Source organism: Coturnix japonica, chromosome 2 (assembly GCF_001577835.2).
Source record: "Coturnix japonica isolate 7356 chromosome 2, Coturnix japonica 2.1, whole genome shotgun sequence".
In the NCBI taxonomy this organism is placed as follows: domain Eukaryota; kingdom Metazoa; phylum Chordata; class Aves; order Galliformes; family Phasianidae; genus Coturnix; species Coturnix japonica.
This window is the reverse complement of record NC_029517.1, coordinates 36,655,158-36,680,891: the sequence shown is the minus strand read 5'-3', so window position 1 is coordinate 36,680,891 and position 25,734 is coordinate 36,655,158. Positions and strand designations below refer to the sequence as shown.

General features: G+C 41.7%; 1 protein-coding gene across 1 annotated transcript in view; it reads right to left on the bottom strand.

The window, feature by feature from the left end:
• Positions 1–12,583, bottom strand: part of TGFBR2 (transforming growth factor beta receptor 2) — a 62,848-nt gene extending 50,265 nt beyond the window's left edge. Inside the window, exon 1 of the mRNA XM_015853978.2 lies at positions 12,361–12,583. Coding sequence (XP_015709464.1) covers positions 12,361–12,442 — 82 coding nt within the window. The 5' untranslated portion in view covers positions 12,443–12,583. The remainder of the gene's footprint in view (positions 1–12,360) is intronic.
• Positions 12,584–25,734: the final 13,151 nt, after the last annotated feature.

The window sequence follows — 25,734 nt, the reverse complement described above, 5'->3', positions numbered from 1 at the left end:
TAGGGTTTTCCTCTCCTGGTTGCTATTGATAGGGCCATTGTTTGCAAGTTATAGCCAAAGTAATTCTCAAGATCATAATCTTTCAGCAGCACTCCAAGATAGCACACACGCTTGCAAGTTGCCTTACTTAGAAGAAACACTGCAGGGAAGAAAGAAACCTAAGTGTCTATAAATGTCCATAAAACAATTCCTTCTAATGTGTCCACTAATGAAGGAATTGTTTCAGGGAGAAAGCTAGGAAGAGAGAAGACAAACACAAGATCAAACACATCAAGCGGCAGCTCAGAAGCAGACCTTCTGTTGACTTTTAACTTTCATCCGAATGCTTCACAGTTTCATCCAATTACTTCAAAAATTTCTTCTAATAACTGAGGACTACAGAAAGCATGGGATGACATTTCTTAAAACTTTTAAATAGTGCAGTTCTGTTTTGAGAACGGAAGCAAACATTCCTTCTTCTACAACCTTGGGACAGCAAATGTCTCCTGCCACATGTCTGAGTTAAATTTAATAAGATAAGAACTGCAACAGATGTTAATCTGTAACTTTTGAGTGCCGCTATGTGAAATTATACTAGCTAATGTTTAATGGCTTAGAGTTGCTGAGTGCTTCTAGATATTGGTGATAGCACATCTTCATCTTTTGTCTGATGGCCACTTATTCAACAGCAGAAATCAGTAATAGTCTGGAGGATGTCTAAGAGCTTCTAGGAAATGCCTGGATCATTTTCATCAAATGCCAAATGGATTATTAATTTTGTCATGAAAATACTATTTCAACAATCGCCATTCAGGAAGCTGTGCGTAACATGGCCCTAGTAGCTGAACTACTCAGCATCCGTTGAAACATCATGAGCCAGTTGCAGGCTTTGTTATGGTTTCTGGTGTAACCGTTCAGTGATACGGTCAGCTCATTCTCTAAAGTTGCCATTCTAGCAATTTGTTGGGGTTTTTTGTTTGTTTGGTTCCCCCCCCCCACACACACACACACAAATACTACACTCAAAACAACACAGAACAAAACACGTTTTCAAAAGTGCTCTCACAAAACAGAACAATTCCAAGCTTTCCAAACACAATAATATCTTAATTTATACCAGAAGGAAATGCTCTGTAGGAACGGAGACATTTTTTGAATTCCTTGGATGCAAAATTTTAGAACTGATGCATATTTGAAATATCCTTCCAGTGGGTAGTTAGCCATGTCCCTTAGCTGTTTGTTACCTCTGGAGATGCTAGTAGGAGCTCTGAAAGACACAAGTGAAGCCAGCCTGGTAGTAGTTACTGGCCGTATCACCGATTTCTAGTCAACAGAACCTCCACGTCAGGAAGTGCTGGAATGATTTTCCCAGTCTGACCTTCTGCAAGTGCAATCATTCCACCCAGCTATTTTTTGCATCAAGCTCTAATTTCCCTGTATATGCACAAAAAGCAAAATCCTGCCTTGATTCAGAGATTCACATTGGGAAGTTAATCACAACCCTTGATGGGGCTCTAATCATGAATTTATGCTCTTTGTGAAAAAAAAAAAAAAAAGTGCACCATTTCTAAAGCTCTTTAGTTTGTTCACAACTTTCACTTGTTGGGATGGGCACGTTCACCTTTCATAAACTTACACCACTTCTCCCTCCCTGCAGAATGAGGAAAAATTAAGTTAGTGCCGCTCACTGCTCTCCTACCCACAGCTTACCATTCTGGCAGAGCAAATTTAGCTAGGTTAAACCATCTTACATTTGCCTAAGGGCAAATGCTCCCAGTTCCTGATGTTTATGCAATGTTTTATTAAGGCATGGCAAACTGCCTGCATGTCTGACCAAATCCATACCCAACCACAGAATAGCAGCCCTACATACTGTTCCTAATTCTTTCATTTTTCTTATGTACAAAAACAGAAGTCTGTCATTTTCAAAAGCTAGGCAAGCATAATATTAAACTCGTGCTTGAAAATGCTAACAAAGCAATATGGGTCCCTAATCAAACAGTAATACCTCCTTCCTAATCCACTGCAGGCCTAAAGACAACAGAATGGAAACTATTGCTCTAGGTAGAGCTAACTACACATCAGACTACAAAGCACAAAATGGAAATTTAAAACAAACTCCAACTTTTAAAAGGAAGAGTGATGATTGCATTGGCAGCAAAACTATTCACACTAAGCAACAGCTTTAAAAGGCAGGTGTTAGTGTTTTCTATTTCTAGATTTGTGGTTATGATAGTGGTAAGTTTGCCTTGTCATTGACATTCAAGGGTAAGACATATCAAATAATTAGTGGTTTGTTTCTAACATTTGCTACCCACTTTCAACTATGAGAAGGCAAATACGTTTCTGACTTCAAACCACCAGTAGGAATGTGTTTGACAATCACACTACCTGGCACCAGAACAAAAGTTGATGAGTCCAGGCTGGATGTGGCTCTGGACAGCCTAGTCTGGTGGTTGGTGACCCTTCACAGAGCAGGGAGGTTGAAACTAGGTGATCATTGTGCTCCTTATCAACCCAGGCCATTCTTTGATTCTAAGTACAGATTCTAAGCCAGAGAAAGCATGAATTGGATGAATCACAAATAATATATGTGACCAATCAGGGGAAGAGTTGGGTCTCAGGTAGATGAACCCAACTTCGTGCCCTCACTGTTCCCTGGCATCTCCAAGCACACAGCCTCCTAAGCATGGAGAAACGGAGAGGGGGGAAGAGTGAATCACAGCTTGTTGATCTCAGCAGGAGGATCTGGGACTGACAGGGGTTCCTGGATGCTATGAGGGTTATCATCCAAAATTTCCATTGAGAAATAACAGCAGTTATGACTCTTTGAACTTAAATTTCCTATTCACAACAGACTACCTCTTTACATTTCCCACGAATTCTATAATTGCCTATAGAAACCATAATTAATTCAATTATTTTTTTTTAATTTTACATATATTAAGCAGAACTAATCCAAACTGTGGAAATTCTAGTACAAATGACCATTCTGAAGTTTAACAGCAGCCTAACAATCACAACAGGTAAAATTCTGAGAAGCTGGAGGTCTGGGTTTGGATCTCCTGAGATTAATGAGAGACTGAGCCCTGGTTTCTTACTTGTTAGCTCACTGCTTTGATTAAAGGTGAATATTCAAAAACTGTGTTCAGTTTCGAGTCACCATCAAGTCTTGTCTCCACCTCCCACATTAAACAAGGAGCCTCCTAACACACACAGGAAACAGCTTTCAGACCTAATTCATATAATTTGAAATTCTCCTTCTTGTTTTCAAGTACTTACCTTTTAAACAATGCAAAATATTCCTATGCCTCACTACTCATTCTAAATCTCACGCCCCTGGATCTCAGTGATTTAATTTGAATCACACTGATATCTTCTCTTATATACATTAAAAGAAGATGTACACATGGAAAGCTCTTCACGTTGCGCTAATATTCATAGTGCTAGAATGGCCTTAGGGAAAAGCTGGAACAGCAAAGCCCTCAGCCAGGCAGAAACTTCAAGGCAAAACTGTAAGATACGAGAGGTAAAGAATGTACAAAAAGGAGCTTAACATAGAAAAGAAAAAAAAAAAAAAAACAACGATGAAGAAACACTTCTTTGGTTGTGTTCTCATTTCCATAATTGTTACCCATCTTTTCTTCTGTGTCTTCCTGTTTCAATCATCCACAAGCAAGCAGAAAACAGATATGGCTTTAGTTACAACAAGACTATGTGGTATAGCTGCTTACATGCAAACTTGGGCTACACCAGCTTTGCAAGCCTGATGGCCTGACACTCTACGTAGCAGATGAGAATACTATACATGCAATAAAAGAATTGGCTTCCCAGATTTTTTACTTCAGGCATTCCTTTGTGGTAAATCTGGGTGAGGAAATGGAAGAACAGGCTGAGAGAAAGGGGATATTCAATAGTCCAGAAGTATGTATCTGGGGACCTAGTTACTTTTTGAAAGCTGCAATAAAGGGGCTTACAAAGTCATGACTATTACATGGTCTTCTGTGATCTTTTTATGAAGAAGAGAAATGGTTGTTTCCAATCTTTTTAAAAAAAAAAAAAAGAAAGAAAGAAAGAGATTATGTAAAGTCTCTCTTTGTTGTGCTGTGAACTCCCTGGGGAGAATCTCAGTCACCATGCAGGGGCTGGAATAGTGAATGAATCCATCAGGGAACAAGCTTTCTTCTCCTCTGACATGCTATGGGGGACCACCCGCACACACGTCAGCCCTTTCCCTGCAGAGTGCTGACTCTACAGCCCTGCCCAGCCTTAGCCAGTAAGCATCGTTCCTCCCCAGACAACTCACCGATGGAGTTTAGATACACCCACACTAAGTGTGGCAGGACTATGGGCCTCCCACACTTCAGGCAATAGCTCTAACCGCCGTAGGAACAGGAAGCAATGCAACAGTGAAAAAATCAGTAATGGGAATGGTGGAGAGGTGGAAGGTACACAGCAGGGCAGCTGGCTAGCTTCCACAGCACAGTCACTGCAGCATCGTAGATCCCCTTGTATGCTGGAGATAGATGAGAAGATAATTGTTGCATGCCTGCAGGCAGAACCAGCTAACGGAAATGGAGGACCAACAACCACCTGCACATGAACAGCTCTTCTCTTGAGATCTCTGTGGGCCCCTGATCATAGATGGACAGATTTGTACTGTTCAAAACCTCAGTAATTTCTTCTCATTAGTGAGGAACACATAGATTTATTTCTTTATTCCTGTATTCTTTCTATGAATTTGACAGGAAGAATGGGACACACTACCCAGAGAATGGAGTCATTGCCTGGTCCTGTTCAAGTCAGATGCAGAACAAGAAGTGTGTTCTGAGAGCAGAAGACCAACTACCACATGGGCTCTGGGAGCGGTTCAGTGCTGGTCAGATGCTGAACTCCTATATGATTTTATCACTATTCCATCTCATCACTTATACAGTGAAAAAGATAATTCTTAATCATGTGTATTCTTACAATGCAGCCTATTTTAGGATAAAATGTGAGTAAAATGCAGCCTATGCAACCTTGTGCTCAGAATAACAGAAGTGCTACTCTAGATTAATTAGCAGCTTTACACTGACTTGAAATGAAATAAACAGACATGTAGCTACAGTCCTCTTTAGCAGCAGCCTGAAAATTGCTTCATGGATACTGAATGTCTACTGATAGAATTTTTTAAGAGACAACAGAGCAGGAGAAACGAATGACTGCTAAAAGGGAAAAATGTAATTTCACCTATCGTATTTTCCCAAAACATGCATTTTAACAAACAGAATTTTCAGACACCGCTCTTCTGGCATGCTCTGGAAGTGCACAAGATATGTTAAGTCCTGACCTCCTAGGAAAGCAGATGGAAGTTAGTTAGGACAGACAGGCAATACTAAAAGCAGGGCAGCAGTTGCAAAAGAAAAAAGAATGTTTGGCTCCATTTGACCACTAAGTTTTCTTCAAGAGCTGAAGTACTATCGCCCGCTCCCATTCTGCAGCCTTATTTAGTGAGTTTAGTATCTGAGCTGCTGGTTGGACCTCGAGGATCAGAACAGACCAGCATCTCAAAACACACAAGAACTCTGGATGGCTTTCTGCTTCCTTCCCTGAAAATAACCAGAAGTCATAACCCATTAGTAATCATCTGTGGTCTGTTTCAAAGTTCATTCCCTTGTACAGCAACATTAAAAATGTTCTTATATTAGTTAGCGAGATGAAATCTACAAAATTACCGCATTAGCATTCAAAAGCCCCAGGCACAACCTATCCGTGCCAACAGGTGATGTATATGATGTGGTTACTTCCATTCTGTGCTGCAGAATCTCGAGCAGCATTAAAACCAGAGGGAAGCGATTCACCTACATCTCATGGCTGAAATACCTAGACTTGGGAGAACTTCAGGTTAGCTCCTGGAAGAACTGACTGAACCCCTTTTTCTTTCTGCCAATTAAATGAGTACCAGCTTATTCATGGCTCTTTGGGATGAGGACTTACAATTAAAACACACACCTACATTCTGAGGTGTTTGCCCCCTAATCCTTATTTCCACTTTGCTTCCTTATTAATTACAACTGATCAGCACTAAAATGAGGCTTCAGTTTTCATGCAGTTTGGGAAATGTACTCGACTGCTTTCAAATTAAAGGTCTGGTCTTGATGAAAAAAATCACCCCCCCCCTTGAACATTTCTCTTCTTTAGGAACACCTATCCCCAATCAATTAATCTTCATCCCCCCAAACTCTCTTACCATCATTATTCCTGGACAAAAATCCTTAATGATTAATTGTAAGAAGACTGGAAACACTTCCTTTCCCTTGACTGCCTGCAATCTCTGCTTCCTCAAGTTCTGAGGATGTCACAGTGCTGCACTCAAATTACTCTTTTGCTCCAAGAAAAAGAACCAGATCACTCTGGCTCTGGTATGATTGATATCACAAAAGCCCCCTCAAGGGAATTACAGCCTCATAACATAGAGTTGCCTATTATTTATTCCATGGCCAGATTCTCAGCTGGTATAAATCAGGGCAGGTTCCTTGCCTTCAACAGGGTAAAGCTGATTTATGCCAGCTGACAGTCTGGTCCTGCATGTGCTCCACTTGCACAATGCTAGTTTTTAAAAGAGGGCCATTAAAGTGCCCTAGGCACGTAAGAACCACACTTGGGTCTTTACTTAGAAAATGCTGCTCTGAGGAGTAACACTGTGAAGCCTTCCCACAGCTCTCTGAGTACGCACTGTTCAAATTCACTTGCTTTCCTAACAGGAGGAAGTCTTTACGCCCTGACAGAGCCGCTACAACCTTGGGAACACAAGATGGATTTTATAATGTCTTGGCATAGCCCAGGTTCATAACCAAGTTTAAATGCTGAATTAAATTAAGCCCACAGGCACACCAATGGAATAATTTGAAAGAACTGATCAAATGCACAGGGGGCAGAAGCTATCTTTCAAAAGTTGTATTACTGGTGACTAGGAAAAGACTGAAAGGAGGTGGTGTGACTTTCAAATCACTGGCTGAGCTTCAAGCTAAAGCTGCTTCAGAAGTCTTTCTTTTATTTCCTTAAAAACTCAAAAATCTCCTTAAGGAGAAGGGCAACTTCTGCAGTTATTTGCGGATTTGGGGCCAAAGCGCTTGGGTACAAAAAGATCATTTGTAGGACATGAAAGATGGTGTTCTGGTACCTCTGGCTCCAAATCACCTTTTCAAAATCAAAACATGAATCTAAAGAGTGTCATTGTTGTGATGTAACTGCTTGGCTCTAAGATGACAGATGTGAGGAAGAAGACTTCTTTATCCATTACCAAAATTCTTTAATTTAAGTGGAATTTCTCCTATCAGGATTGCTAGTAATAAACGCTGTTGTTCCCTGCCTGACACAAATTTCTGAATACAGCTTTCATTACCACAACATGAAACAAAGACTAGAATATGCCTTTCATTCTGTGCGATGCCATTCCTACCGAATGAGGCAAAGACAAACACATGGCCACAGATCAACCTAAATAATGCTGGCCAAAAGACACTTTTCCTGATCTACAAAATATCGTAACATTTCATATATTTTCATATTCATGACCAGAGTGAAACAAAAGTCTTTTGAAGTGGTGTGTGCTCATGAGTGCAAAATGACAGAAGAGACAGCCACCCAATGTCCTGGAGACAGAGGATAGGGGGAGCTCCAGATTCAGATGTTTGCTTTGAGCCAGAGCAAGCACTTGATCTTACTTTTATTCCATCTTCAAGTAGTAATTATTTTAATTATTGAGTAAAGATGATTTCTCTTTCTGTCTTTTCCATATCAGAAACTCTGCCTTGGACTAGGAGGAAAAAAAAAGGTTTCCTGATGCAAGTTTAGTGGAAACTGGTACATTTCCACAAATTGTTTCAGTTTTGACAAATCAGCATTTTCCCATGAAAAACAGTGTCAAAAGCTCTCAACCAGCTCTAATTCTAACCAGATTAACTCAGGGATGAATGCCAGCAGGAAGCCCTTGCTAAATACTAGTTGTTTGAGCAAAGGAAAACTACTCCTTCCCCAGATGATCTTCCCAGAGGTGAAAAGGCTTTAAAATCCATACAAGAAAAAGGACAGGTAGTTCAGCTGTAACAGCTACAATAGCATTCTGAGAAAGGGGAAAAAAAACAAACAATAACCAACTGTATTTCAAAAATTCACAAACACTGACAAATCAGCAATTTCTACTTCTCCTGCTGCTGTTCATGATATTGCTTCTTAACATCCGAAACAGTTGTTTAACTTTGCAGCAAGGCAAACAAATGGACAAAACAAATGGGAACAAAAGGAATCCATATGGACAGCAGGGCAGTCCCCATAATACATGTTCACATTCAAATGCTGCTTAAATCCCTAGAAGGGATGAGAGCATATCATGGAACAGAATTAAGTAGTGCCTGGTGAGATGAGCTAGTATTAATAATTAATTCAGATAAGTTTTCATCATTTGATGGTTTGTTCTCTTCTAACCTAGACATGTATCTTAACAATATCTGCATTGTTCCATGCAGCAGGATATAAATCACTGTACTCAACCAATGGCAGTTCTTCCAGTCTGACTTCATGCCAGAATCAAGCAATAATATGAAAAATTAACCACTGAAGATTTAGGTGTGCCATTTGGGAACCAGTTCTGTAAGTATATAGTACCAACTCACAGCTGACAATGGCACACAGGTCAATGTCATTTGCCTCAGCTACAGTATCCTGATATGCTGTTTATATCTTTGTTCATTTGACCAAGTCCGCAACACTCTTACAAAACAAGCTAATTTATGTCCCTAGGTTGTGACTATCAACAGTCTCCCATGAGTCCAAGAGCTTCTGTGCGGCAAAGGAGATTTGGCTGTACAGGTCCCACTACCTCAGGGCACACCAGATGCAGAGGGGATGTATGCACCTCCCTTTTGCTGAACCCGGTGCTACAAAAGTGGGTGAGAGCTTTGACCTCCACTGTGCCATTAGCACTGATCTGCCAGTGGGTAGAATGCACAGATCTCTAACAGTTCATTGTGCTAGTGATGCTATTTCTGGTCTATCTGACACAAATGTGCTTGGTTATGCAAAATCCAAGTCAGTAACCAGCTGGCCCCGACAAGCTGCTTTTGCTCATTCTTGCTACCATTAAGCAAGGCTCAGATCTGAGGCTGGAGTGACAGTGGCTCACCATGAACACCAGCAAAGCGTGCATGGCCCAGACATCAGTGTGAGAAAAAAAAGTCCCTATACCATGAATGCAAAAATACAAACTTAAAAATATCTTGCAGAGGAAGTCTAATCATGGGAAACTCCAGCAACTGGTGCTACAGTGAGTGCTTACTCTTCCCTCCCCCCATTGCAAGAGAACCTCCTTTCTAGAAGCCTAGTTCTGAGAAGAAGAAAAAAAGCATTTTTACCTTTGCGTGTCTGTCACTATCTTTGCTCCTAAGGTCACAATCAGATTTCTCACCATGACAATTTTACCAGCCAGCATTATGGCACACTGAACCTTTGAAATGGAACCAATTCTTCCCAGAAAGGAGTGTTTGATTTTGAAGCAATGCTACTTGGATAATTGTAGGTCATATAATGATAAGTGTTTATAAAATAGAAGGAAAAACTGAAAATATTGGAAAATGAACTATTCCATTGCCCCCTTCCTTTTTTTCAAATTGCCTTTTGAAACAGATGCAAGAAACCTATATGCTATGACACTACTGATGGTAATGGAACTATATTCATTTGCAGCAGCAGCTTAATATCTGGCTCATCATTTTTTGATAGAATCCATTCCCATATGGAATTCACCAGCTGGCTACTACAGAAGTATGAGCTAAAGAGCTCTGTACAGCAATTAAATAGAAGCGATTTTCAAAATCTCAGATACACCGTTCTCAGAACTCAGAGATACCTCAGAAGAAATTGCAGTAATATCTGTATTCTTCCAGTTATCTTCTGAAATAACTGGAAGTTTGCCAGAGCTTTGATGAGGGACAGGAATGCACTTTAGAGTCGATCATGCTACACACGTTCTGCCATGTTTTTCCTCATACTCACTCATGCAACTACCTGAAACTCTACGTTTGTTTTTATTTTATTACTACTAAACCAACAGACTACCACGTGGCTTCTACAAGATAAGGAGACAGTGATGCAAGTCAGCACCTGGATGAATGGCAAAACTTTATGCCAGATACAGAGAAATAAACAACTATCACACAGGTTATTCCAAAACACAAATTTTGGCTTTATGTAACCCAAATACAAATTACAGATTCACATCCTTTTGGACACAGAGGTGCTGTTTTCTTATATGACCAACTGCTGGTTTGCACAGCCATTTACTGATTAAACACTCAATGTAGCATTCATAACCATTCCATAACAAACACCCAAAAAACTAAAAAAACAAACCCAAATTCACATTCTACTCTTTGGGAAAAGCTTCAATAGCTTTTGTTTAGCACAGAACATTAGTACAACTCTTTCAAAGCAAACACTCACTATTGGATCTGCTCATGAATTTGTCATTTTCTCCATAACCCTTATGGGGATGTGCCACCCTTGTCTAGTATCTCGCTACAAAGAATGTTCAGATGAAGTTTTAGCTGGGGCTCTACTAAGCTGCTCACCACCAGGAAACAGGCTGTTAATAGGCACACCTGGGAAGTGCACCCTTCTGGGACTGGTATCTCTCCTGCCCCATCCTCACTGAGTTATTGATTATTACAAAGTCAGTTGCTCTTCTGTTTCGTTTCCCTCAAACAGCTAGCAGATATATTTCACATTTTGATGCCAATTAACAACCAATACTCCAATCTCTGTGCCCCCAGTAGCACCTGTACTTTCTGACCAGCTGGCTACACGAACAGAAACCTACAACCATTATTAAAACGTCATTTTCAACAAGTTTTGGAGCTACAGATTATCTGATCACAGGTGAACTCTGTTTCATAGACCACAAATCAAAGTCTCTAGTGGGTGAGTTAAAAAAACACAATGACAGGAGACTAACAAAAGCGGAACTTTTAAAGCTTTGCATAGCAGGAATAGGAACACACAACACATTTAGGGCTGGTATCTAAACAAAAGCAATCCTTAGCCAAGTATGATTTATATAAAGGAGAAATACAAATACATATCAAAATCAACAGGAAGCTGCACACCTCAAGTTTAAACCAATAACACGGCTGAGTGCTGGGACACCACCGAGTTTCATCTGCCCTACGCTTACATGAGTAACTTTGCAGGAATGTAAGACCTGTTGACTTTGACAGGATTATTAACAAAGCATGAAGTTATTCATAATGTACACAGCCACTGGCAGTGACTAAACAAGAGCTATTTGGTTTACGTTATTATGTTTTAGTGACCATGAATGGACCACAGAAGATAACTGGAGAGCTCAGAGCAAAGCTAGCAGAAGCTCAGGTGTCTGCACACCTCACTTGAAGGCTGAAATCAGAAATCTGGTATCACACAACACTTCAAAATGCACTTAATACTTCAAAACTGATTCAAGTGTGGTTTCTGTTTTTAAGGTTTGTCAGCTGTGCTGCAAAATGAGTTAGGGCCTAATCCTATAGGTACAGACAGTGCTGCACATCTGTGGGTTGGCATGGGTAGGAGTAGGACAAGTTGCTCTTCAGGTCAGGGACCTGGTTCTTGCAGCAGCACTTGAAACACTTCACAGTACCCTATGAAGAATCCTGCAAGCCACAGCCTTAAAAACCTAACTACGGATGACTTCATAAAGAAATGCCAGAGTAAAGGATGCAAAGTGCCATTAAAAGCGGATCTAATAAGCACTTTTAAAACACCGAGTGCTGCAGAAATGACTACTGTCCCCACTCCTGCTATCCACAACCACAGCTGACTCTTGCTACAGGCATTACCTCACAGGCTCACGTGTATCGTAACCCCCGGGCACCTAACACCGACCCCTCAGCTGCCAGCAGTGCCCGTGCAGGGGCCTCAGCTCGGAGAACAACGCCTCGGGCCCTGTGGCACCCACAGTCCTCTCCATCCCTGCATCTCTCTTTCTGTAAATCCGCCCCTGGGGCAGCACCCGGGCCCAATCCCCGGCTCCAGGTGCGGACGCTGCCCCGGGCCAGCAGTCAGCTCCCGCAAAATAGGATCCCGCGGAGTTTCCTGCTCAATTCTCACTTTTCTGCCCCCTTCCCCCTTCATTTTTTTTTTTTTGTCGCTAAGCCTCTCTCTCCGTCTTCACTTTCCAGGGGGGCGACAAACAAACGCTCTCCCCGCTCCAGCAGCTTCAAAACGTTCTTAGCAACTGAGCCTTCCTCCTCACCATCCTCCTCCTTCCCCGGCGGTGGGCGCTTGCCCTTCGGCCCCGGCAGCTGTCAAGCAGGAGCGCGGCGCCGGGGCCGGCCCGGCACTTACCGCGGAGCAGCGCGGGGCTCGAAGAGCCCACGAGGACCCATAGAGATACGCGCAGGAGCAGCGGCCGCAGGCGCGGAGGCATCGCGGAGCCGGAGCGGGGCGGCTGGGCCGGGCAGCGGGAGGCCGCGGCGGGGCTGGCGGGACGCGGGCTGCGCTGCTCGGGGCTGCGGGTGACTCACTGAAAACTTCACTTCGGCGCTGCAGGGGAAACAGGAAATCTTAAACTCCGCAAACAGCTGGGCAGGACTTTCTTACTCTTACAGTAGTTCCTTCCCCCCCCTTCCACATTAACCTCGCCCCCCCTACCCCCCCACTCTGCGCTGGCTCTTTTTCCTTCTTTCTTTCTTCTCTTTTTTTTCTTTCTTTTTTTTTTTTTTTTTCCTTTTTTTTTTTTTTTTAAAGCACGAAACCTCACCCAGTTGGGTGTCAATCATCTGCCAGAGGCCAGCCCCTCGCAGGTCTGGCTCTCCCACCGCCAGCGGGGCCAGCCCCGACGTGCAGCCGGGCTCTCTGCGCCCGCCTCCCGAACGGGGACCGTATGCGAACACCGCCCACGCCGCCGAGCCGCGATTCGGGCTCCAGAGCACCGTCAGTCCGTCCTGCCTTCGGGCCGCCCGGAGTCCGGCAATCCCGCGGCTTGAGGCCGGCGGCTCCCCAGATGTCCTCCCTGCATCCCCGATGCCGTGCCTAGCGATGGTGCTGCAGCCCGCGCTCCCTTCTGCAGAAGCCTGAAAACCCCAGATGAAGTGAAGTGGGGCGGCAGGGGAGGTTGAAGTCAGGGCAATAACAGGAAATGTTCGCACAGACCTGCCTGGCATTCAGCTTGCAGATACTGAAGCAGATCGTGACAACTTGTCACCCGCCTCTTTTTAATATACATATTTGCATTTTGGTCCCAAATGGACTAGATGCACACCATTTGATGTGTGTGACACAGGTGATATTCATCTCCATTCCTCATTCCATCTCTGCTGAGTTTTTGACACAGATTTCTCCAAAAGGAATAAATCATGCAGGGTATTCACAGAGTGGAAGCACAACTGTGATGCCAACCTTGCACTTCTAGGAATGAGAAGGAAGCATCAGACCCTTCTCATGTTTAGGCTGAATAAAGCCCGAGCCTTGTGCCAATAGAAATTCAGCCATTGGGTAGCAAGCAATTGTCTTGATACCTGCTTTTGATGCCCAGAGCCTTCCTTCCTTTCCAAGTTCAGTGGTATTGATGGAAAAGTGAATTGATGCATATGGTGATAATTTGAGAGTGTCTGCTCTGTTGTTGGTGATCCAGTTCTGTCTCAATTACAGCTCTGTTTTGAGGTACAGAATTGCATACTTCAGAAAAAAAAAGGCTGAGCCCTCTGTGGGTGTATGTGTGATCATGCTCTGAATGTCCCAAATTAACTCTGTATGAATTTGGAAGTGTTTGTATAATGCATTTAATTGGCCTATAACAGACATAAAAATCTCATTGTGATTTTATGTAAATTTGGTTTTAAAGACTCCCTAAATGCAGATTTTCACAGTGCAGACCAAGTTTATTGTGCTAATTCTCATAAACCTCTCCATGAGCATTTTCCTTGTCCTCATCCCCTTTAAATACAGACAGGATTCACTCAGGGGCAGTCACCATCTTCCAGCCAAAGACTGGAGAACTACTGGACTTGCATTGAGCACAGATCGGCTCTGCCCTTCCACTCCCTGTGAGGAGTTGCAGGCTGCCATGGAGGCCTCCCCTCAGCTCCTCTGCTCTGGGCTGAGCAAACCAAGGGAGCTCAGCTTCTCCTCATATGAAGTGAGAGGTCTGCTACAAGTGATTTCAGAAAACTCATTTTTCTATTTGAGCATTTCTTTCATTTGCAGATGTGGCACACATGCAAGATTGTGCTACAGTCACCCTTTGAAAGTGGTGGGAGCCCATGAGAATGGTGGGTGTTACCAGAAAGTTTCTGTTGGAAGCAATATATCCTACCTGGATATCCTGGGTATGTCAGCCTGGAAGGTCAGCAGTAACCTGAGCTGCATGAAAAGAGGGGTGGTCAGCATAGAGAGAGAAGTGATCCTGCCCTTCTCCTCTGCTCTTGTGAGGCCCCATCTGGAGTAGCGTCCAGGTCTGGGGCTGCCAGCACAAGAAAGATATAGAACTGTTGGAGTAAATCCAGAAAAGGGCCATGAAGATGATCAGAGGGCTGGAGCACCTCTCTTATGAAGAAAGGCTGGGGGAGTTGGGCTTGTTTAGCTTGGAGAGTGAGAGACCTCACTGCAGCCTTTCAGTACCTGAAGGGAGCAAGGGAGCTTATAAGCAGGAGGGAGACCTACTTTTTACAAGGGTAGACAGTGATAGGTCGAGCAAGAATGGCTTTAAACTAAAAGAAGAGAGATTTAGGTTAGATGTTAAGTGGAAATTCTTCACTCAGAGGGCAGTAAGGCACAGCAGCACAGAGAAGCTGTGGTGCCCCATCCCTGGAGTGCTCAAGGCTGTGTTGGATAGGACTCTGAAAAGCCTGAGCTGGTGGGTGGCAGCCCTGTCCAGTGCGGGGGGTTGAAGCTGGGGAGGCTTTAAGGTCTATACTAACCCAAACCATTCTGTGATTCTATAATTCTATCCTCAGTAAAAGAATAACTCACACTAAAGTCCACACACAAGTCAATCCCAGTTTGGTTCAGAGATTTGTCTTAGGTGTGCCTATTAACATAAGCTGATGTCCTGCATTTTGATAGTATAAGCTTCCCTATTAGGGTCCAAATGCAACCTAATCAGGATTTCCTTGTCAACCAAAATATGTAAAACACAGCTAAACTGCTCTTTTCTTTCCATTTCCTCATTCATAGTTCCCAGTTCTCTATTTGCAGCCTGCAATTTATTACTGACTTCTAGATTGGAACTGTGAATATTTAACCTTAGCCCAACTGTGGTACAAAAGAACCAGCATCAAAGAGCCACAGACTGAGGCTGTAAATAATTAACACCACCTGACTGGGTGAGGAAGAACCAACTAATTTCAGTTCTCTAATCATATAGGCAAAATACGGAGGTACTGAAAACTGCTCTTTTTTCTTACTGAGCCTTCAAAAAAAGGTACCCAAAGCACAAACATGCTGTACATTTTGTGCCTCGGGGGCCTTCTAGTGAAGACAACACAAGTGCTTCATGCTGCAGTTTTAGGTACAACTTTTTATGACAGCCTGTAAAAAGTACTGAATACAAATAATTTCTCTCTACTATTCCAAACATTTCTCATCCTGCAGTATCATATTTCTGTCAATATTCCAAACAATCTACAATGTTATTCTTACACAAAGAACACTTTCAAGCTTTTACGAAACTTGCATTGTTAGTAAAAACCGTAGTTTCTCTGTACACTTCTAATCTAAGGTCATTCTTTCTGCCCACAGCCAGAAACTGCTGACATGACCAGTAAAGTCATTATTTTTACTAGTTTATTAGGTCCAGTCTTGCTTTGCTTAAAAAACCCACAACATGCTACTTCCCAGATCCACTAAGAACTAAATAAGGCTTATACAGCTGCACTAACACAAGGTAATGTTCATGCCGATATTAAGCTGAGAGATGTGGCTTACAGTGAAAACATCTCACTTTCAGCTGTCTAGAAGTAAACTTCAGAGTGAGGTTCAAATAGATGAATGAGACAATCTGATAGTGTTCGCAGCATCCAGAGGAGCGTTTTCCTTTATTTGACTGTAGTGAGTTAGTCCCAGGTCAAGTTCGAGGACCAAAGGCTTGAGGACAAAGGCTGGATGAACTGCACTACCCCTTATGTTGGCAGCAACTACCCTTATGTTGGCCATCTTCATATTTTGTTCTCTTGATTTCAAAAGAGAATGGGAAATCTTTTCTTTAAAAGCTGACATGTTTTGTATGGTACAGATCTCTGCTTGTTTTGAAATAATGAATTAATTTGGCATTTTTTGGTTGTTCTCTGTATTTTACATTTAAAAAACAAAATATGAGAGCAACATACAACATTTCAGTTTCACTGCAGTGAAGGAAGAGGCTTATTTTCAGGGAAATTTTGACATTTCAGTTCATATCAGAGTCAAACTTTGTAACCCTATATTGTCTGCAAACCAGAACTCATGTTCCCTGCAGCACTCCATTCACAAAGCTGACATTTGACTTCTCATTTTCATATTCAGGGTACTTGGCATAGCGTATTGGCCTTTCAGCATTCTTCATAAAAACTCTACCCAGTTTGTGCACTATTTGTTGAAGAACACACAGCGCTCTGCAGAGTAGTGTTACACTGTTGCGCATGTATCATTGCTTGCATCATATTGCTCTCTTCGCTTAAGTAGCGAAGTATCAGAGTATCAGAGATAGCTACTGTTAAATGCAGTTTTCTTCTTTGGCATAGACATCGGTTTGAACTTGTTGCTAATAATTTGCACTGTTACAGGAACACACACAGCCTCCAGCAAGGACATTTACAAAAGGTTACATTCATTGCAGAATGTTTTGAAAGACTAATAAAAAGTGTTTGGACTTAGCACAGCATTCTGCTTATCTCACAGATATAATCAAATTAAAACATCTGTTGTATGTAATCATCCGTCAGAAGGAGGCAATCAGCTTGTTATCGAGTCCTGCATACATCAGAGGAAACAAGAATAATGTTATCATCTAAATTTATCTTCCTAATGCTTTCTGTACAAATCTCGTGAATGACACTCAGCAAAATAAAGTTCTGCAGTATTATTCAAATTAGCACTAGACTCCCAGGGCGCTGCTGTTCACAGGATTTCTAACTAATATCTATCATGCAAATCAACCATTTTTAGGGTTCACTGAATTGGCTTGTTCTGTGTTTTTACTTTGTATGTATAAATATCTTCAGCAGTGAAAGCTGAAGTACAGAAGTGTGAAAAAAAAATATATTGTTCCTTCATTGCAGGACTAGAAGCAGGAAGTACCACAAATCTCACCATGCAGTATTTTACATGAGGAACTCAACTGCCATTTTCCAAAAGCTAAGGACATGTCATGAATTTTATACTGTTTCCTTCAGCGTCATGCACTGTTCATGAGGGGTATCTGAGCTGGGGAAAGACCTTGCATATTTTCATATGCATGTTTTTTCATCTCGACGCTTCTACATGTACTAAAGCTTGTAAAACTAAGTCTAGATAAACCGGCATTTTTAAAGTACACATAACAAAATCATTGCAGATTTGCTCAGGAGATAATGTAAAGCACTCAAAAATATTGTTACCCATGGAACTTGTCTCCATTACCACATAATTTGCGCTATTTATCTTCATCAAAGCTTATTATTTTAGGATCTTCATTAGAAAGAATTTGAAGATTGGATGCCAAGCCTCATAAAACATCTGAAGCTATCAAAGAACCTAAGTAGTGTAACACAGAGGCCTTTCTGTTTCTTTTTTCCCACTGGAATGAAAGGGAGTTGTGAATCTAAGAGTATATCCCTAAATCTAATCTGAAAGAATCCCAATACTTCAACCACAAAGCCCCAGAACCAAGGAAAGTATCCTCCCTCCCCAGAAGGCAGACGATCGTGCCTGTGTTATTAAAAAATGCAATACACTGATGATGTTAAACTGACTCATTTGACCAGGACCTTTAAATAAGTTTATTTGCAATAGCACAGCTGTTAGTCTCAGGAAGATTCCATAATTTTTATCTGCAAGGCAACTTTAAGATCTGTGGTCATAGGAGGTGGCTACTGTGCTTCAGAGGTCAGAAGCATGTAGTACAGGAGGATTCAGCATGCCTGGGAGCTGGATATTGTTGCAACACAGCTGACCCTGGAACTAATGGATTGACTGTGGCTTGCAAGTATCTCAGCTGCTATCATTCTGAAGCTGAGAAATCCAACAGAGTAACTTGACATGCCAGTGAGTTATGTCAAGCAGGTATTCCCTTTATTACAGCACTGGGTGCATGGGGAATCGCTCCACCAAACATGCACACTGAGAGAAGCAGTGACTACATATTTAAAGGCATAGTGTATACATATTCATTACATTTCCAAGAAATTGGTTGCATATTGTCCCACCCTTCTGAGCATGCGTCATAAAATGTGGGGAGGGTCTCTGGGCCCCATCTGGTGGTCACTGGATGAAGGCTAGTAGTCATCCTCACAAAGGCTCAAAGTCTTCCTCTCTGTGAACTTCTAACCTTTAATGGGGGAAGGGGGTGTAGCACAAACCAGCCTCAGCCAGTGTTGTGTTGAGATGAAGCATCTGTTTTGCTTCCTTATCTTTAACAACAAGACATCTGTTCTACTTTCTTATCTTTACTTGACAGCAAGTTCTTGTGACCTCTGCATTCTGCTGTTGAGCTTACGTTTACACAAGCACTCAGAAAATCTGCACGAGTTACGTGAAAAGCTACTCAGTGTTCCTCTGACTTTCACTCTTCACCTCATTCAATTCACTTTTGCTGTTTTTCTGTTTCCCTGACTAGAGACCACTACCAAACTAGCTTGTGAGCCTGGTTCTCAGGCTGTGCAGTCTTCTGTGTCCTCCAGACGGGTGTGACATCCTCTCCCAGTCTTACCAGTCCCAAAAGCTGGTGGGTCTTCCTCTTTACAGTGCAGGCAACGCTAGCCAGGCCACCTTCAGTTGTTTCAGTTCTTGGGTAGAGATGGCTAATACTGAACAGTCCAAATTACACAGTGCTCACCTGAAACTCTCAATAGGATAGCAACTTTATCCTATTAAGAAAAGGACTGCAGTTCTGTCTGTTGGATGGGCACAGGCTGAGGGAATTAAGGACTTTGTGAAAGAATTCTTATAAAGACCTGGGAGAAAACCTTAATCTACAGCCTCAGTGATATTCAAGGCTGTCTGCCATTAGAGAAAGCTTTAGTGTAATTTACACCCATTTTATTACCCTTTTACAATGTTAAAGTGTTACAAATAGTCCTTAGCATAACTGAGAATTAGATGCTTTGCAGTTAATAAAAGAAGCATGATTGACTCTACTGTCTGTGGAGAAATAACATTACACATTTTCTGTCAATTTGGCATTTCTGGAGTGCCTCTAGGGACTACAACCAGATATATACTGCAAGTTGGGGACAAATGAATGGTGCTGGTTTAGATTTAGCCTTCCATACAGAGATGCACATCATTTCTTGCTCTACTTTGCTGGGTTTGTAGGAATATTTTCTTATCTCTGGTGACCTATAGTTGGAGAAAGCGGTTTGGTAATTCTCCTGCCAAGTACAAACTGAGGTGTAATTGAAACAGATGAGGGATGAAAGTGTGAGTGATATTTGTTGTATCTTCAAATGCTTCGAAATACAGATAAGAACAAATCTAAACCAGGACCTTCAGAGTCTGATCTCTGCATCAGGTAGATGTTGTAGTCTTCCTATCCTGAAGGACTGATGTTCAAATAGAGTAAAAATTGCTTAAGAATCTCAGGAGTTTTTGTAGGATTTTTGGTGAGTAAGCAAGGCAGCCAGACAAAGGAGTGGGATGTTGTATGGGAAAGTGTAGTGAAGTGTAGTAGGAAGTGAGGATATCTTATTGATGTTGAGATGAATTTTCTGGAGAGCTCTTACAGTACTTGCTGTTTTATGCATGTATTTTCTTGCTATAAATATTAGCTTTGTTTTCATTTCTGTCTTTTTCGGATGATTTTTTAAAATTGTGATTCAAAAACCTGACTCCAGCATTCTCCATCACAAATGAAAAGTCATTTACAGTTGTCTGCATAACATTAATCTTGTATGATTTTAATGCCTTTCCTTTAATGGTCATGCTGATCTCAATTAACTTATTTTTCTTTTTATGCTTGTTGTTGTTGTTGCCTGTTCGTTTTTTTCCCTGTGTGTGTGTACATGTACTTTCCTCTAGTTTCTTTCCCTATTTCCCCCCATTCTCTAATATTCCTTTCCTTCTTTTCTTCCAGTTTATTTCTTTGGTGTGTTTTATTCTCTCTGCACTGACTTTTCCATCAGGCATCAGTTACATACTGCCATTTTAAAAATAGACCATTATTTATCTTTTTTTTTTTTTCCTAATTATTACTGTCTCAAACTGTAGTACTCTTAGAAAGACTTAACAAGTTGCTTCTTCAAAAGTATGTCTGCCTGCATGTACATGTGTTCATGTTAACATCTCATCCAGAAAAAAATCCACGCTAGTAGTTTCACAACCAACAACAACCACATGCATGGTTAGTTAATGTGTTAACTTAGTTAATGTGACAGAACTTTTGGATCACATATAGCATCTTTTAGTCAAAGTGCAAAAAAATATGAAATAGGAGTAGCACTGTACGCTTAACATCTCTCTGCCCTTATATAAAGAAAGCTACAGGAAAGAACTGCAGCTCAGGCTGGTGTCTGCACCATTGCTTCCCTCGACAGTTTTTCTGGCTATTCACAAATCTACTGAGAAGCTATTATGTAAAGTCCTGCAAAAAGCTGTGGCACAGATCTTCTTTTTCTATCAGTGCAGTCTTCATACAGAAATGTGGTGTTTGCAGGGTGCAGCTGAATTGGGATTGGGGAGCTCTTCCACCATTTCCATGGGCCAAATCATTATGCCACTCAGTCACTTGACACACTCTTCCTAGAAGAACAAGAGAGAAAAAAATCTCAGCTAAGTCATTTTACACTCTCAGATCCAGGATGCCAGAGCTGACTTCAGTGAAGACCTATCTTCCATGAAAATAGATGGGAAACACCTGCGTACATTTGACATAACCTAGAGCTGTAGCACAATGTTTCAGTTTCATTTCTCTTGCTTTTCCTCCAGCAATCAGTGTAATCTCTCATCTGCTCCTTCCAGTCTCTAGGTCCTCTCTCTCAGTTTCTCTGCTGCTATTATTTCTAGCCTCTGTGATTTCTTGCCAGCTGCCTCTGCTTGCTTTACCTGCTCAGCTCACTGCATGCCATGCAGGGCAGCAGCGAAAAAACCACAAGCTATAACATAAATTAGGATTGCTGTTTAATTTCTTTTCTATTTAACTGTTGTGGGAAAAGTAATTAAAATAGTAAGCAATATTTTTAACACTGAATTTCTTTAATATACTGCAGTTAAAGATTTCTGGCCATATAATCATTAGCAGAAGGCTTTTCGTCACTGCTCTTCTTCACAGAACAACATGGAGTAAGTGCTGATGGACTTTTAAGAACTTGGATACCTACCTGCTGTTTATTGATTAGTTTTGATGGTTTTCATCCTCTTGAGTGGTGGAGAGAACCATAAGAATCTGACAAAGAATGGATTTACACAAACAGCTCAAGTATTTTTCCTTCCCTTTTTCATACCAATGCAGATACAGTTGTCAGTCTAATCACTTACCATACAGGCTCCAAAAGCCTTCAGTCACACAGAATGCTCTATGAAAGTCACAAAATTCCCTCCACATGCCTTGAGAATCTGTGCCCATTTCAGTCATGTTGAGTGACACAGATGGAAAGCAGAGCAAATCTCTCTATTGCCTTCCTGATTTCCCCTTACTGGTCACTCAGCTCATATCTCTTTAGTGAGCTTCACTGGCAACCAAAAGCAGGTAGCACAGTGAGGTGACGAAAGGAGCCAGGTGCCATTTGTCTGTTCTACATAGACACACAGGCTTTCACTTCACTGAATTATTTAAGAAGCAGTAACTCATTACTGGAGATAATGTCTGGAGGCAACAACTAGAGGGATTTGAGTTTTTTCTTCCCTGTAAATCTTTGGAGGATACATATACAAATACATATGCATATGCACTGGAATAAGCCACTCCAAGCTAAAAATTATCACTGTTGCACCATGTTTGCTGATAGCCTACATCTCTCTCCAGGGTGCCATACAAGATTCCTAAGAATCAAAGGGAACCCAATGATTCTCATAGTCTGGGAGGTAAACTACTCCCAGTGAAGTGCTCTAATTCCTCAGCCAGAAAACATGGTGAAAAGAGCCACACGAAGAATAAGTGAATTTCTTTTCTCATCAGCAAACGTTGTGACTAAAAATAAATAGCACCATTGCCTGTAGCATTGAGCAGATTATTAAATGAGGGTGTACTTCTATCTCATTTCTGTGGTTGACACAAAGGAACAAGATGGTGGATAACTCACACTTCTGTGGACATATCTTCTTCGACAGAAATAAGAATTGCTACCTGTATGTACTTTGTAAATGCAGTATGTTTTTCCTAAGTTGTCTGTTCGATGCAAACATCATTCTCTTTGCAGTGTTCATATTGATAATTCCTAAGAATATATCCACAGTATCAAACGTGAATCATCTGGGGCGTGCTAACATCACCACCTACTACTTGTAACTCAGTTGGTGCTGCTCACAATGAGGCAATGTGAGCTCTCAGGTGTGAAAGAAGTGGTGACAACTGAGAACTGGTAGGTGCTGAGAACATGTGTAAGCCAACATGCAAAAAGCAGGAAGCAGTGCGAACTTATCTCTCAAAGCTGTTACACATATTTTGCAGAAGCTGCATTTGCAACCATAGATAGGAATTTGAGGTTGTTTTGCAGCAGCCCCAGATTAACCTCATGCTATTGTGCTAAAGAGGATGCATAATGCTTTTAGCTTTTGCAAAACCAATTTACCACAGAGACTTCCTTGTGGGCTTACCCCTGCCTTGTTGATGCTGTTGCACCCCGTCAGTGAGCCTACACAGAGCACACAGCTGTGGGGGAATTTCTGTCTGCTGTACAACAGGCAGCCTTCACTGGCCTTCTTCTACACCATTTCAGGAGTTTGCCTCCACACTGTAAAGACTGAATCTGAATCCAAACACAGCTTTCTTTGATACTGACAGGAGATCTCATCCCAGGTTTGGGTTTGTTCCATTCAGAACAAAGCCCAGCTGCAAAGCTTGTCTTCCAAACAAAACTTCCTGAAAACTTTGGGGTCTGGGGCTGTATTTCTGCTGTAGCTCCATTTCTAGATGACTTTGAAAACTGTTACATATACAAAATTTAAGGTCAGATCTTTGTCCCATCAAAGACAACTTCCTGAAGGGAGGTTGTGATGAGGAGGGGCTTTGCCTCTTCTTCCAGGCAACAAACAGGACCCGAGGAAATGGCCACAAGTTGTACCAGAAGAGGTTTAGACTAGACGTAAGAAAAAACTTTTTCTCTCAGAGACTGGTCAGGCACTGGAATGGCTGCCCAGGGAGGTGGTGGAATCTCTGTCCCTGGCAGTGTTCAAGAGGTGTCTGGATGAGGAGCTACAATATATGGTTTAGTGGCTTGTGGTAGAAACGGTAATGGGAGGATGGTTGGACTTGAAAACCTTGTAGGCCCTTTCCAACCTTGTGATTCTATGATTCTAAGACACTGGAGTCTTGCTTTCTTGATACTGATTAACAGGGGGACTTAGATCATAGAGATAAGACCAATGCCAAATGGAATTTTCAGGCATTTTCCAACATGCCTAACTTTTAGTTGCCAATCAGACACTTGAAGTCTGTAGAAATTTCCATATTCTGATCACATTTTATTTCTTTAGATACATAGCCTTATCTAGTTAGTACTAACAAACATAAAAAAATATATATCCTGATTTGGTTTGGTTTCACCTCATGCATTCTAATAGCTGTTTCTGAAGTGGTGGGTTGCTTCCTCTGAAAGATTTAGTACTGGGATATGATAACAGATGGGACTGCACTGCTGAACCATCCCAAGGAAACAATTTCTGTGTTTCTGCCATTATGCAAAGCCAAGGTCTGATCTAAGCTCTCAGTTGCTGAACAGCTCTGAACACCAGTGGTCTGAAGGAAAGGACAGTAATGTATCTAGCACAGCACTCCCCAGGCTCTCACTGGAATTTTAAAAGAGTTTTTGCTCTTAGCTGTGTGTTGGAAAGGGTTCTGGAAAACATCTTGCTGTAGGAAAGGGAGTCATTCTGAAGGGCATGGGACTTGTTCTCCTTTTTGTTTGTTTATAACAAAATTCAATTGAATGGGCCGTGCTCACTGAGCAGGACAGAAACAGCATTTGGCTTGAAATGAAGTGAGCTCAGCTTGAACATGCTCAGTTTCAGATACATGTTAAGCAACTTCCTGGTAAAAGCGTGATAAAGATTATTTGTATCAACAGGTGTTTCTCCAGCCATGCAGAAATAAACACTATCAGAAGCTGGAGGTATTTGGGTCACTGTTAAGCAGCCCCAGTGAGCAGTGATTACTAACCTAGCACTCCTCCACAACACTGTGCAATGCTTCTGGATCTTCTCTAAAACACACTATTGGTTTCTGTTCAGAGTTTTTGTGACACTTCATCATGCTGGGTGAAGTAAATCTTCATGTATCTGAATTTCACTTCAGAAACCTGAAGCCTGATAAACACAGTTGGTTGTCTACATGCCTAGAAAAGCATCAAGAGCAAAACAATTCTACCAGATCTTGTAGATCAGGAAAGAGGCCTAGGAAATACTTGCAGTCATAGCAGCACTTGTCACATCAAGCTGTGATGTGTGTGGGTTATTTTTTATAAAGGAGGGAAGAGGAAGAAGCTCATGAGATTACTTGTGGTCACTTCTCAGATCTGATTCTGCTCTCATCATGTGATTATAGAAAAGACATTTAAGATTTCAAATCACACACACAATTCTCTGCAAGGAGCAAGCTGCTAACTGCCTATGTCTCGGGAAAAGAAGACACTTTGAATACTTTCACATTTGTGAAGGCGGCAGCCTCTCAATGCATCAGCACTTTGGGGCTTATTAGTAATGTGAGATTAAAATCAAAAGGAAAAAGAAAAGAGATTTTAAAGTTCTTGCTACAGCTGAGTATTTGGAAACAAACTGATGTTTAGTTCATTTTCCCATTCACAAACCACACCTTGCCTTGAATTTTACATCATATTTCTTTCCTGTTCTGAATGTGCTTTAAAACTCTTGGTATGTATAATTTCTCTCAGTTGAGTAAGTTCAGGCAAAATAATCTGTTCTGGGATTGCTTTAATTAGGGAGGGAGTTGTTGGAGATACAGCCAAAGGAAATAAGAGAAGTCCCACCCCTTTCTAGCTGGGTGGAAAGATGTTCTTGGAGAGTTATGTGCTGAGAATTCATTCATAGCATAACGTTTTGGCACTGCACAATATTTTGTTTGATTGCTGTGGCAGCAGACGTACCTATAATGGTTTCAAATAGAGATTAAAGCCAGAAAAGCAACTTTTGCTAGTGAGAACTAGAAAGAAGTAGCTTACTGGTTACAATAAGCAGTTCTGCAAGAACTACCAGTTTCACGTGGAGATGAGCAGCGTTAGCAAGAGTTTTTGCAACAGTGCCAGCTGGCAGTTTTTTGAAGAACAAGGCAATCATATGTGCTGTGCACATATGACTTGCTCAGGATGGAGCAGTGTACAAATGTGTTGTTTCAAACTGACTGATATTTGTAATGAGGTTACTGTTCAAGCTGGAGCT